General features: G+C 41.2%; 1 protein-coding gene across 3 annotated transcripts in view; it reads left to right on the plus strand.

Annotated features, from left to right (window-relative positions):
* The window catches only part of megf6b (multiple EGF-like-domains 6b), a 64,316-nt gene extending 50,893 nt beyond the window's left edge, over positions 1–13,423 (plus strand). For 2 of the 3 annotated variants that reach the window (XM_028001812.1, XM_028001814.1), the window contains 21 exons: positions 181–315; positions 409–534; positions 613–744; positions 1,098–1,226; positions 1,299–1,430; positions 1,904–2,032; positions 2,110–2,238; positions 3,534–3,662; positions 3,752–3,880; positions 5,057–5,185; positions 5,323–5,451; positions 7,255–7,383; positions 7,494–7,682; positions 7,758–7,886; positions 8,661–8,789; positions 8,934–9,062; positions 9,180–9,308; positions 9,857–9,985; positions 10,065–10,193; positions 11,389–11,517; positions 11,766–13,423. In XM_028001812.1, the coding sequence (XP_027857613.1) occupies positions 181–315; positions 409–534; positions 613–744; positions 1,098–1,226; positions 1,299–1,430; positions 1,904–2,032; positions 2,110–2,238; positions 3,534–3,662; positions 3,752–3,880; positions 5,057–5,185; positions 5,323–5,451; positions 7,255–7,383; positions 7,494–7,682; positions 7,758–7,886; positions 8,661–8,789; positions 8,934–9,062; positions 9,180–9,308; positions 9,857–9,985; positions 10,065–10,193; positions 11,389–11,517; positions 11,766–11,827 (2,711 nt within the window). In that variant the 3' untranslated portion in view covers positions 11,828–13,423. The remainder of the gene's footprint in view (positions 1–180; positions 316–408; positions 535–612; positions 745–1,097; positions 1,227–1,298; positions 1,431–1,903; positions 2,033–2,109; positions 2,239–3,533; positions 3,663–3,751; positions 3,881–5,056; positions 5,186–5,322; positions 5,452–7,254; positions 7,384–7,493; positions 7,683–7,757; positions 7,887–8,660; positions 8,790–8,933; positions 9,063–9,179; positions 9,309–9,856; positions 9,986–10,064; positions 10,194–11,388; positions 11,518–11,765) is intronic. The other variant, XM_028001813.1, reaches the window with a different exon arrangement.
* Positions 13,424–13,425: the final 2 nt, after the last annotated feature.

The raw sequence follows: 13,425 nt of genomic DNA on the forward strand, positions 1-13,425 counted from the left end.
CAACTCACAGCATTTAGGCATCTAGACATGAAGACGGCTTGCTGAATTTGATACTAACAAAGTGGCCAATAAAGTGTAATGAACACAGTATAATAAGGGAAGAAGAGGACGGTAATTTCCAGCTCTAACAACATTGTGTTTTACGCGATGAGTGAAGTGTGTGCTTGTTTTTGTGTCCAGGCTGTAAAAGTGGTACTTTTGGACTCGGCTGTGAGCAGGGGTGCGCCTGTCCGCCTGGAGAGTCCTGTGATCATGTGACTGGAGCGTGCCAACAAAAATGCTCCGCTGGGCGTCATGGGGAGAAATGTGAGCAAGGTAGAGGACAGCAGGAAACAAAGACATAGAATTATAATTCTTATTCTGAATTGGAAAAAGGTCCATTCTGTGTGTGTGTGTGTTGTGTATCAGAGTGTCCAGAGGGGATGTTTGGACCTGGCTGCATCCAGCCGTGTAACTGCACCGGTGCGCCATGTGACAAAGAGACAGGACAATGCCACTGTCAAGCTGGGACGCATGGAGAGCACTGTGAGAACTGTGAGTGAGCATGCATGGATGCAAGTGTGGAACACAAGGACACAGTTTTCCAACAATAAGATAATTTTTCCTCCTCAGTGTGTCCAGAGGGTTTCTGGGGTCCCGGCTGCAGGGAAACCTGCCCTGCTTGTGAGAACGGGGGCGCCTGTGATAAACACAACGGGTCCTGCAGCTGCCCGCCTGGATACATGGGAACACTCTGCCAAACCTGTGAGTTACAGCAGCAGGCATTTTGGGGAAGGTATCCATAGCAACATGCATTAAACATTCAGCATGCATTAAACAACAGAAGGATGGCAGCGGTGTGGAAAAGTGAGGTGGCCCCGTTTGGATGTGAAATGAAGGAGCTGGAAGACAGATGGGATAATTTTTCTTTACGGTCATTAGCTAAAAATCCTTCAGCCGCCTCAGAGGTTGAGTGGATTTCAACCACGCCATAAAGCCACCTTTATGGGAACCTGGTGCTTCACAGGCAGTCATCTGGAGTTGGTTATAGAAAATTCATTTTGATCTTAATAAATATATATATATATGTATATTTTTAATTTTTTTTTCCCATGTAGCTTGCCCAAGTGGACGTTTTGGTCTGAGATGCCAGATGAAATGTGTGTGTGAGAACAATGCTCGCTGTGACCCAGGGAATGGACAGTGTACCTGTGCTCCTGGATGGACTGGACATGACTGCAGAAAAGGTAAAGGCCACAAAGAGCTGAGCTGTAGGCATTTAAAAACTCTTCTGATGATTCGTGCATTCTTTGTTGCAGTTTGTGATGCAGGGCACTGGGGTGCTGACTGCGCAGAAACATGCGACTGCAGAAATGGAGACGGAAGCTGTGATGGTGTGACGGGCCTGTGTAACTGTGAAGCAGGATTTACTGGACCAAGCTGCCAGCAGAGTATGCTTCTATGTGCTGACTTCCAACAGTAACTTTTTTAACTGTTTCATATGGTGTCATATTGCAGCCTCAAACTTTTGTGTACGCTATTGCACTTTTATGTGATAAACCCACACAGTTAAGTAATGTATAACTGTAAAATGAAAAGAGGATATACAACTCTGGAAAAAACTAAGAGCCCACTGCACTGAACCCCATTGAAAACCTCCTGGTTTTTCCACCAAATATTGATTTCTGAACTCTTCCTGAGTTAAAACTTTAGTATTGTTTCTAAATCAATATGAACTTGTTTTCTTTGCATTATTTGAGGCCTGAAAGCACTACATATTTTTTGCATTTTGACTGTTTCTCATTTTCTGCAGATAAATAGCAAATCTTTGCTTGGCATTTCAGATACATGTTGTCAGTAGTTCATGGAATAAAAGAACAATGTTTATTTTTCTCCTGTATTCTTGTGTTTGGTTTACCCTCAGAGTGCCCTGCAGGTCTGTTCGGTCTGAGTTGTCATCATCTCTGTCAGTGTGAAAATGAAGCGCTGTGTGACCATGTGAGTGGAGCTTGCACGTGTCAGGTGGGATGGACGGGTTCCTTCTGTGAAAAGCGTAAGAGAAACACCGTGAAGCCGGACTCACTAACTTTAACAATGTGATGTGGTTTGTAAGAGAGGTCTGTATTTCAGCGTGTCCTCAGGGTTTCTACGGTCTGGACTGCCAGGAGAAGTGTTTCTGTCAGAATGGTGGGAGTTGCGATCACATCAGTGGCGTTTGTTCCTGTCTTGCAGGCTGGATCGGCCCATTCTGCAATCTGAGTGAGTGACGGTGTAGGTGTTGAGTCCTCAGAGGGCGACAATATGTCTAGATTCTTCAGGTTTCTTAATGATAACAGGGAGTGGTTTCTCTCCGCTGCTGCCATGTGCTTTATGGGCACGAGGGATTGCTCCAAAGTCAATGACTTGATATAATCAACTGGACTTCTTCAACTGGATATCTTTGTACTATCTTGAATTATATGATCAGCTGATTCTGACTGTAGTTTTTATCATTTCAATTGCTTTGGACTGTCTGTCCTCACAACTGGACACCTTTCTGTTTAAAACACCAGGTTTTGTGAGGTTAAAAATACCTTGGATATGACACAAACTGACATATCCTGCTTAACTCTGTGTAACCTCATATTGTTAGAGGGAAAAAAAATGTAAGAAATAAAAATCTGTAATTACTTTCTTGCATAATTTTTCACACACTTGAGCTTCAGGTCAGTCATCTTGTTCTATTTAACTATGAACTTGATTAATCAAGTAAGATCATTTTAACATTTGCATCTTTAAGCTAAAACCCCAGCTTGCGCAAAGGTTTAAAAGGATCAGAGGGATTTCATTCTACAAATGTAACAGTCAGGAGAAGGGAACATCAAAATCCATGGATGGATTTAGGAATAGTTCTGAATCTGAATACAAGATGGTTTGGGCCAAAAACCCTTCAGTTTTCTGCTAGAAATCTGTGGATGAAGAGGAATTTTATTTGTCCTCAAAAATTAGCTATATTGGAGGAGAATTTTGTTTTTCTTTACAAACTGAGAGATTTAAAGGAGTTTTTAAGGGAGATTAGGCAAATGTAAAATGTGGCTTTCTGAATAAATCAAAAGATGCTTCAACAAAGAAAGAGTTCATGGTTTATTTATTTATTTTTTCTCACAATGCTTGGTTTGTTTTTCAGTTGACTGGTAAAGGGTAAATGTCACATAAATGAAAAAATTGTTGAAATGATTTTCATGGTTTAGTTTATTTACATAGCAAACACTTATATTTTACCAGGACTGTGTAGAATCACTGTTCTGAATCTGACTACATGATTGGATTACACTGCAATGAATTGGACTGGTTGGAACTGAATCAGAACATTTTCTGACTTAAACTGAAGACAAAAATAAAAAAAGACCCGGTTGGTTTCAGATATTTGGGAAGGTCCAGCTCAACATGAGAAAGTACCATCTTGGTGTTCCCCATGCTGAGGCCTGTATTACTTTCCAAACGCTGGAATTTTCACTTTTCATGATCGGAGTTCATCTGCAGGTAATGATATTGTTTTCTCCGTCTCCTGGCAGCGTGCCTGGCTGGTTTCTATGGGCCGGGATGTAACCTAACCTGTGGCTGTCGCAACAGTGGCATCTGCCACCCAGCCGGTGGCCAGTGCTCATGTATGCCGGGCTGGACCGGACCCAACTGCACAGAAGGTAAGTTTGTGCTGTCGAGAGAAGCGATCATCCGCAATATAGGTGAAGAAGAGGTCACGCCAGAGTGTTTGTGTCTGATTTTCTCCCAGAATGCCCGGCTGGGTTTTATGGGGCAGACTGTCAGCAGGTCTGCTTGTGCCAGAATGAAGCCACCTGCAACAAAACTGATGGAAAATGTTCATGTCCAGCTGGATGGACGGGTACGGCCTGCGAACTGGGTAGGTAGCACTTCACCACATTAAAATGTAAGATGAAATGAGAACATAACTTTCTATTTCTGGAATCAGTGATCCCTTATAACAACATCCCGCACAGGCTGATATCTGCAGGAATCTGGAAAACACTTATATGACAGGAAAATCTAGTGAGGTTTAGCCAGTTTATGTAAACTATTTTATTTGAAGTTTGACAAAGTAAATATTACCATAATGGTTGATACCCCTGATAAAAAAAAAGTAGTAAAAATCCTTAAAACAGATACATTTTTAATAAAAATAAAAACATTTCCCAATGAAAAATTTAGAAAAAGAAAATCAAAGGATATTTATTCAATAGGGGAAATGTCTAGTTAAGAAATAAATGTATTTACAACTTGGGTTATACAGTTCTTTTCATAATTAATATCTAAGCATATTTAAAAAGTTAATTTACTTCTTGAATTAGTGTCTAGGAATCTTTATTGCTAACAAATAACTTCCTGTTTCCTGAGGGTATAAATGTGACACTTCTTTTTGCTGCTCTTCACAATGGGAAAGACAGGAGAAAATGCCATTCCAGTGAGACAGCCTTCTGATGAGTCAGAGCAGGATGCTTTCAAAAGCTGCAGGAACGTGAAACACGGAAACAAGAGTTTCAAACACCTGGAAAGGATTCTTGTTTGCTCAAATCATAATGATGGGGGACAGAATAGAAGAAAAACATCAGAGACCCTGAAGAAAACATTCAACATGATGCTTTGGGGTTCATTTCTTTCTTTCTTTTTTTATTTCACTCTTTAAAGTTTAATTTGTGGCCTGAGCTCATTTATTTCTGCCAGAAGTCTGGTTATTTGCTGGCAGCGTGTGTGTTTCTGAATCGACCCGGTGATGATATTCTGGCTACTTCTTCCTCTGAGCTCTCCTTCACACTCTATCCTCCCTCAGTGACTGTTACAACCTTCGCTGTCGGTCTGTGCCAGGAACCCCCTCCTCCTCCTGCACAGGAAACCTCTAATCTTGTCGCAGGAATGTCTCCAAACTCTGTGCCCTGTGAGGTTCAATTAGAAAGAGTTGGAAGGGGTGAAAAAAAGGCATGTTGCACTGCTAATCAGACAGTATTTCTGTGAAATGTCTCACGCCGTCATGTCTCTCTCTCTCTCTCTCTGTCTGTTTGTGCGTGTGGCTGTGTGTGGACAGAGTGCACGGTGGGCCGTTTTGGGGCAGACTGCCAGCAGCGGTGTGAATGTGAGAACGGCGGCGTGTGCGACAGCCAGGCAGGCCGGTGCAGCTGCAGAGCCGGTTGGGTTGGAGAGCGCTGTGAGAAAGGTGGGTCACTCAGGCTGAACGACAGAAACGATGACCTCATGTGAACCGCAGCAGTGTGGAGAAACTAAGCTCACATGACAGCGATTCTGTGTGTTTTTGTTAATCGTAACTTGTAAATCTCACCTCCCTGTGAGCAGCGTGTGAAACAGGCCTGTACGGGGCTGGCTGCACTGAGCGCTGCCGCTGTGTCCACGGGGTTTCCTGTCATCACGTGACCGGGGAGTGCCAGTGTTCTCCAGGCTGGAGGGGAAAGCTTTGTGACAAAGGTATTAATGTTGGAGAAGATTGATTAGAGCAGAGGGATCAAACTCCTGTCCTCAAAGGCCAAGGTCCTGCAACTTTTAGATTGATCTCAACACACCTGAGTTATAAATTATGTCCTTGGCAGCACGATGTAGAGCTTGCCTTTGTGCTGGGGAGGTCATTCAAACGTTTGATTCAGGCATGTTAACTTCCTGAAGGTGGAGTTCAGAAAAAGTAAGTTTTTAAAGAGATAAAGGCTCAATTTCAAGGCAACAAATTTTGTAGTCAAATTTTTTTTAACTCATATTTATTATTAATAGCATTTTCACACCAACTTAAGTTATGGTTCATCGTGCTATAAATACCACTATGTCGTTGGAAAACACATAACACTGCCTCTTTAAGAGGATCTGCACAGAAACAAATACCATAAAACCTTTATGAATTTCAATGCTGTAAAAATGTGCTGGCCAGAATTTCACCACAGCAACGTGAGACACTGAAAACACACTACTTCAAGTTATTGCTGCTTTGGGTGGCTCTACACGCCATTAAATCAATGCCTGTGCATGAATTTTCCTCTCACTGTATTGACAGGTATGATGATCCGCTCTGTTCAATTATGTTTGAGTTACAGGTGAGAAAACATCCGACAAATCTCAGAGGTGGTCGCTACAGAAATGAAAACTAAAACATTGGTTCAAAAACAACAAATTATCATTAAATTTAGATAAAAACTAAATTCATTATATTTGGAAACCACAATAAACAGGAAAATAATCCAATCGAAATAACTATTGGCAGTGTTGATTTAGAACGAGTTCATGAGGTCAAATTTTTGGGTGTCATGTTGGATGATAAATTTAGCTTGAAACCACAGACCTGCCAAGTAAAATCAAAACTAGCCAAAAGTATTGCTGTCTTGGGGGGATAAAGAAACGCTCTGGACTACAAATCTTTATTTTGTGTAATACTCTCAGATGTACCACATCTGACATGTACGTAAAAACAAAAAAAATCTATTTGAATACTGCATAAACGGGAATATTGGAAACATACAGACCCATTTTGTTTTGTTTTTTAATCAAATGTATTCAAATTCTGGGACCTTGTAAAATTTGAAACTGTACAATTTATGTTAAAAGTTTAAAAGTTGGGGCATGCCGTGGTGGCGTAGGGGATAGCGCGACCCATGTTTGGAGGCCTTGAGTCCTCGACGCGACTGTCACGGGTTCGACTCCCGGACCCAACGATATTTGCCGCATGTCTTCCCCCCTCTCCTTCCACCTTTCCTGTCAGCCTATTGTCATATACAGTATATGGGACACTAGAGCCCACAAAAGACACCGGGGAGGGGTTAAAAAGTTTAAAAGAAACCATCAACTTCCACACAATATGCAAAACATGTATTGAGACAGAGAGGAGGGTTATAATTTAAGAGAAGGAAATTTTAAAAAAAGTATTGCAACAACCAAAAAAGAGTTTTTGTGTATTAGTGTGTAGGGTAGATTTAGGGAATGTATTAAATAATGAGCTTAAACAAAGTACAACAGCTTAAAAAACTGTTTAAGAAGGAGCTTATTGGGAAATATGCTAAATTTGTAAATAATTTTTGTCAAATTTTTGTCCTTTTTGAACAAATAATGTACAACATCGATAGGCATGATAGTTTTATTTTTTCTTGTTTTTACTTTTTGTGTGTCTGAAATAAATCAATAAATAAATTTGACCAATAAATATATTGTATGCTGGGAAGATTATTTGGTTTAGATTTCCTTTTACATCTCAAGGTGTGCTTTTGTCCTCACTCTCTCCTTTTCCTCCAGCATGTTTGCCCGGTACATTCGGTGAAGGCTGCATGCAGCGCTGCAGCTGTGCACAGGAAACTTCCTGCCACCACGTCTCTGGAGAGTGCGGCTGTCCTCCTGGATTTACTGGCAACGGCTGTGAAGAGAGTGAGTCCAGCAGTAATTTGTGTCACCTGAATCTCCTGCTGCTTTCCTGAGCTTAGATTAAGACTTAGCTTCTTCTTCTTCTTCTTCTGTGTTACTAACTTCATCACCAGTTCAGGGAAAGCAGAAACTATTGGCTCACACAAGACAAGTGAACCTCTCTCTGTCAGCTTGTATTCCAGGATTGTTTGGGCCAAACTGTAACCAGGTCTGTCAGTGCGCCGAGACAAACCAGCTCTGCCATCCGGTGTCTGGATCCTGTTACTGCGCCCCAGGTTTCCACGGCTCCAAATGTGACCAAAGTAAGAGAAGCAATGAGCTCAAGGAAACAGAAAGTTGCATTATTCAGGTTCTAACCATGCTGAGTGTGTTTTCAGGCTGTGAAGAGGGTCGCTATGGTCCCGACTGTCAGAAAGAGTGTCGGTGTGAAAACAGAGGAAGGTGTGTTCCTTCAACTGGAAGCTGTGAATGTCCAGCTGGGTTCATTGGCCAGAGCTGCAACATCAGTGAGTTCATACCAAACCTTAATTAGACACCAATTAAAATACATTGCAAGTATTCATACTTTCATAAAATCTCTTGAATGAGATTTTCAATCTCAATTAGTTTTTTTCTGGTTAAATAAGGGTTAAATGAAAAAAAAAAAGTCAAATACCCCTTAAGCTTTTTCACATTTTGTCACAATACCTCCACAAACACCAAAGCAATAATGATTTGTTTTGATTGGGGACAAACGTTTGTAAAAAGAATCAGAAAAGTGTGATTTGCATGTGTATTCAACCCACAAAATAAAGGCCAGTGAAAATCATAAAAGTTCTAATTAGTCAACCTTTGTGTAATTTCATCTCAGCATACTCTGTAAACATGGGACATTATGTTCTGATTGGATGAGACGAAACATTGAGCTTTCTGGCCGTCATGCAAAAAGCTATATATGTTGAAAAGTAGCATGAGATCAGCTGAACACACTGGGAAACATGGAGCTGGACACATAAATATTCTCCCTCCATTTTGATTTAGCTTGAGCTGCCTTGCAAAAAAGAAATGGTGAAAACATTTTCTAAGTGTGCAAAGTTACTAAAAATATGTTTTGCTGAATGGCACACTTTCAAATTTTTATTTGTAAAACATAAAATATATACATCCCTTCTCTTCACTACTTTGTTTTAATCTGTCATAAAATCACAATAAAAAAACAAAGTTCGAGACCAAATGGGTTCTTTCGTAAGACACTGTAAATGAAAGAGGGAGGAAATAACCGTGTGTTTGTCTGGTGACAGCGTGTCCAGTCGGGCGCTATGGCGTCGACTGCAACCGTGTGGCTGTGTGTGGAGACAGAGCCCAGAGTGACCCCGTCACCGGTCGATGTGTGTGCATCCCCGGGCGCAGAGGAGAGGACTGTGGACAAAGTGAGCTGATAGATTTCTGTCTCATTATATCTGGCTGAAGGGTATTCCCTTGTTGCATTTGTCTTCTGCCTTTTTCATCATCTTTCTCTCCACTTCTGTGGATCCTTCCTCCAGTATAATTTGAGTGTGTGTTTTTGGCCTCAGACTGCCCTCCCGGCTGGTTTGGGGGATATTGCACTCAACGCTGTAACTGCAGTAACGGAGGGTTGTGCGACTCTGCGACGGGCAACTGCACCTGCGGTCTGGGCTGGACTGGGGAACACTGCAACATCGGTAGCAGATTTTATGACTGCTTCTGTTCAATAATAAATAAGAAATAAATGCTGAGTCTTAATGCTGCACAGTGTGAAATCATGGGGCTGATATTTTGTCCCGTTCGTCTTGTGCCAGAGTGTCCCGTGGGCCGATTCGGTGCAAACTGTCAGCTGAAATGTAGCTGTCAAAATAATGGCTCTTGTGACAAAGTGACGGGAACGTGTCGGTGCGGATCGGGCTACTATGGACATCTGTGTGAACACGGTGAGAACCGAAGAGACAGGCACACATAAAGAAGGGGGATTTATCCCATCAGATTTATCCTGAGGGATAAATCTGATGGGGTTTTTTTTAGCTGCAAATCCCTTTCAGAACAACGATTTAAATCTCCTGTTTCTTTCCATAAACATTTGTGTTCCACATCACTGTGAGGAAAAGGCCTCCATTGTGTAGACTACAGTGAGTCACATGTTTCCAAACGCTGACGTGTGCTATGATTAAAATAAACATGGACTCTTCTACTGCAACATCCTGCTGCAGTAGTTACTTTTCATGCATGTTTTATTCAACTTTATGTTGTTCATTCGCTGAACCTAAGGGTCCAGGTTCTAAAAATGTCAGCAAATACTGACTGATTCCAGCACCTAAAGTTGATCTGACTTTAGTGTGTTTCAACAAAACTTGCACAGATTCATACAAGTTTGAAATATCAAACAGAGCAAGTGCATGTGTGCTCAGTCTGGGTTTGTAGCTGTTTTCAATGAAGGGCAAACGCCATCAAGCTGATATCTTTTGATTGTCCTCCCCTTCAGTCTGCCCTCCTGGTTTCCACGGTCCGCTGTGTCAGCTGCAGTGTGACTGCATGAACGGCGCCACCTGTCACCCCGTGTCGGGCCACTGCATCTGTCCTCCAGGACATCATGGAGCCCGCTGCCACAGAGGTCAGTCAAAGCTGTTTATTCACATCAAATAGTAGGAATAACTTTAGTCTTTGAATCACATCCTTAACTTTGTTCTCAGTGTGTGAGCTGGGGAAGTACGGTCAAGGCTGTGTCGGGGTGTGTGACTGCGAAGACGGTTCCCCCTGCGATCCTGTGACTGGAAGATGCATCTGTCCCTCCGGGAAGACAGGCGCCAGATGTGATATTGGTAATCTTTAGTTCTTTATCCAACTCTGAGAGCACACATTACCTCAGAAAACGGGAAATAAAAAACATGCACTTGCTTTCATAACATCAGATAATCTTGCTTTGGGCTCAGAGAATCTCATGAAGGATGCAGTTTTAATTGGATTAGGCAAGAAACTAGGAGAATTGAGTTCATTTCAAAAACAGGTGAAAACGTTGAGCTTAAAGGCTGAGCCTTTTAGATCTCAACCTACTTTTAACCAACAGGATGAAATGAAATATAACATGTTGTCTATTTTATATTTATAAAACATGTCTAAATAATAATTAGCTACTTTTAAACAAACATGGAGATGTCTGAGGTCTAAACATGACGTTTCTTTTTACTCGAAGTGGAAAAAACGAAGCCATTACATTTCACAAGAACTCAAGTTCAGAACTAACAGGAAGTCTTCATAAGTCCCTCCAACTACAACACACTCACTTTCTTTTTCTTGCACCAAACGAAGGGAAAGATTTGCCCAGATGGTGATTCAAGAGAAAACAGTAGGGACAACATGAAGGTTAAAGTTCTGGGAGATCTGGATCGACCTTTAATATTCTCCTGCTATGGTTGTTGGACATCTGTGTGACATCATCACATCAGCATGCATAGATGGCAGTCTGACAATGAACTCAAGCTGGAATTGTTGATGGGAAGCAATCCTGACATCTTGAGTTGTTGCGTTTGAAGGCTGATGCAGAGACGAGAGGTATTTCTCTGTTCGCATAAAGTTAAATGTGGTAAATGAAAGTAAAGATGACCAATCTTTAGTTTTAAAGATGATTCTAAATTAAAGATGCTGTACATATTTGATATGTACAGAATTTTTACTACTGAAAGTAACATAGTTACTTTATTATGCGATAAAACGACATAATGTGACTGGAAAATACATAATACTTCCCCTTTAACTGAACAATAATGTTATTAAAATTGCTTAAGTATGTTTTTTCCCAGGTCAGAAATCTAAGTTACAATTTTTACAAGAAAAAATTAAATGTGAGGGTAAAACTCAGTAACATCAATTTGCATATAAAGGTTGATCCTAGAAATCTTTAAAAATGTTTAGAGAAGATTTGACTTGCATTGGATCTTTCACCTGATGAAGTTACTGACCAGCCTGCTGTTAACCTTTCCCTGCACCGATCTGGTTCCCATGTGGGTTCTGTTTCAGACTGCAGAGGCAATCATTATGGGCCAGACTGCGCAGAGACCTGCGAGTGTAAGAACGGGGCGCAGTGCGACCGATTCAACGGCCGCTGTCTGTGTGCTCACAGCTGGATCGGACTCTCCTGTCAGGAAGGTACAGCACTGACCAACACTCACACTCTAGGCAGACAGCAGGCGAGTCAGAACCAAAGGATGTATCCCTGCTGACTTGATGAAATCAGAGTAGATGAGCAGAGTTAGGTGCTGACAGTGTTCAGGTTCCATCTGCGTGGGGCAGAAGTGCAGACACTGCACCTAAAGTTGCTGCGGTTTCTTTTGTTTTGATCAGAAGCGAGTGCTGGACTCACAGTTCTGTTTTTGTGCCCTTCCCCACACACTCAGGTGGACCCCCACTCTACAGCTATAGAAGCAGCAGAGCGGACTCGCAGCACAACTCATTATAACAGCTCCACGGAGCTGGAAAACTGAAACTGGGACAGACGGACGATGAAATGAAAAAATCTGACAAGACGTAGCAGCAGCAGCAGCCATAGAGACTCTCTGAAGAGAAGTGCAGCTGAAAACAAGGTTGTATCCTGGGTCTGTGGAATAACGGTGACAATATTTCCACAAGCAGAGTGCAGCGTCAGGACATTGTTGCCTTCAGTGGGCTTCCAGTGATGTCTTTTAACACAAGTTGTCACAGGTACTGTATATCAACCTTCCCAGAAGTCAGTGTTGTTGCCCTTGTCAATGAACGTGTTGTTAGTAAAACAGCCGTATTTATACACCCCAGACTTTTTCCACATTCTGTCACTTTAGAACCACAAGCCTGAGATTTATGCAATAGATCAATACAATACAGTGTTCATTTGGATTCAGCCTGAATTAACACTCTAACTGTGTTACAGTATTAAAGTTCAGCAGTAATTGAAACACGTTTTGCTGCAGTTGCAGCTGCAAGTCAGCTTTGCACATAGAGACACAGACCCTGATGGATTGGAGGGAGAACATCTATGAAGATCAGTTTACAAGTACTGACAGTTTCTAAGATGATTTTAGATCTGGAGTTTGACTAGGCCATCCTAACACATGAATATGCTTTGATCAAAACTGGTCTTGTTTGAAGGTGAACCTGCATACACACTATCATGGGTCACATTCATGCAAAATTATAAGTCATCCAGAATAACAATGGCATCTTCTTACTGATGCTCTCCTTGCTGTCAGTTTAGCTTTGGTCAATCCTTATCAGATTTGAAGCTCTTGATCTTTTACAATGAAATATCTCCGTACAACTAAGTCTTTAATGCTTGAATTAACTCAGCATATGAAAATGCAAGTGTAGTATTGGCATTTTACAGATGCTGAATTTAAAATAACATTTCTCGTCTAAAGGGGGAAATTTAACAAATTCAAATGTTGGTAATTAATCAGCAAATTAGGAAAAGAAATATGTATAACTGGGATTAACTCAGACCACTAGATGGCAGAGATATGCTTCAAATACCATTTTTTGTTTATGTGGAAAATGCACCGACCAGCATCAGTGGGATTTCTACATCTGGGCTCCATTAACTGCAACAGTCTACCAGTGACTAATCCTCTCCAGAAATACACTGCTGACCTGTCTGCTGTGTTCCTCCTTCTCTCATGATACTCGTAATAAATTTCTATATTTATTAGATGCTGTCCAGTAATTGACTCAATTTATTAGATTACTTCTAAAAGCAACTTGCTGCACTGCAATTTATTTAGAGTTGCAGTATATTGAAACTTGTGGTTGTAATCTGACAAAATGTGGAAATGTTAAATATGAATACTAATATGGCCCTGTGCATACCTCAGTCAAGTAATGTGATACTCCAGTTCACTAAATGTTGGATGTCTGAGTTCTTTCTATTCAACTGACATTAAATGAAGCAACATTCGTGTGCAAATTTGACAAACTTTGCTCTTTGTTATTTTAATAGATTTTGTGTATAAATGGTTTTGTATTTATATTTTATATGGTTGTTTTTACAGCTGAACAAGGTGAGAAATAAAGACGCACACTCAGGGT

The sequence above is a fragment of the Xiphophorus couchianus genome, chromosome 20, assembly GCF_001444195.1.
Source record: "Xiphophorus couchianus chromosome 20, X_couchianus-1.0, whole genome shotgun sequence".
NCBI classification, from domain to species: domain Eukaryota; kingdom Metazoa; phylum Chordata; class Actinopteri; order Cyprinodontiformes; family Poeciliidae; genus Xiphophorus; species Xiphophorus couchianus.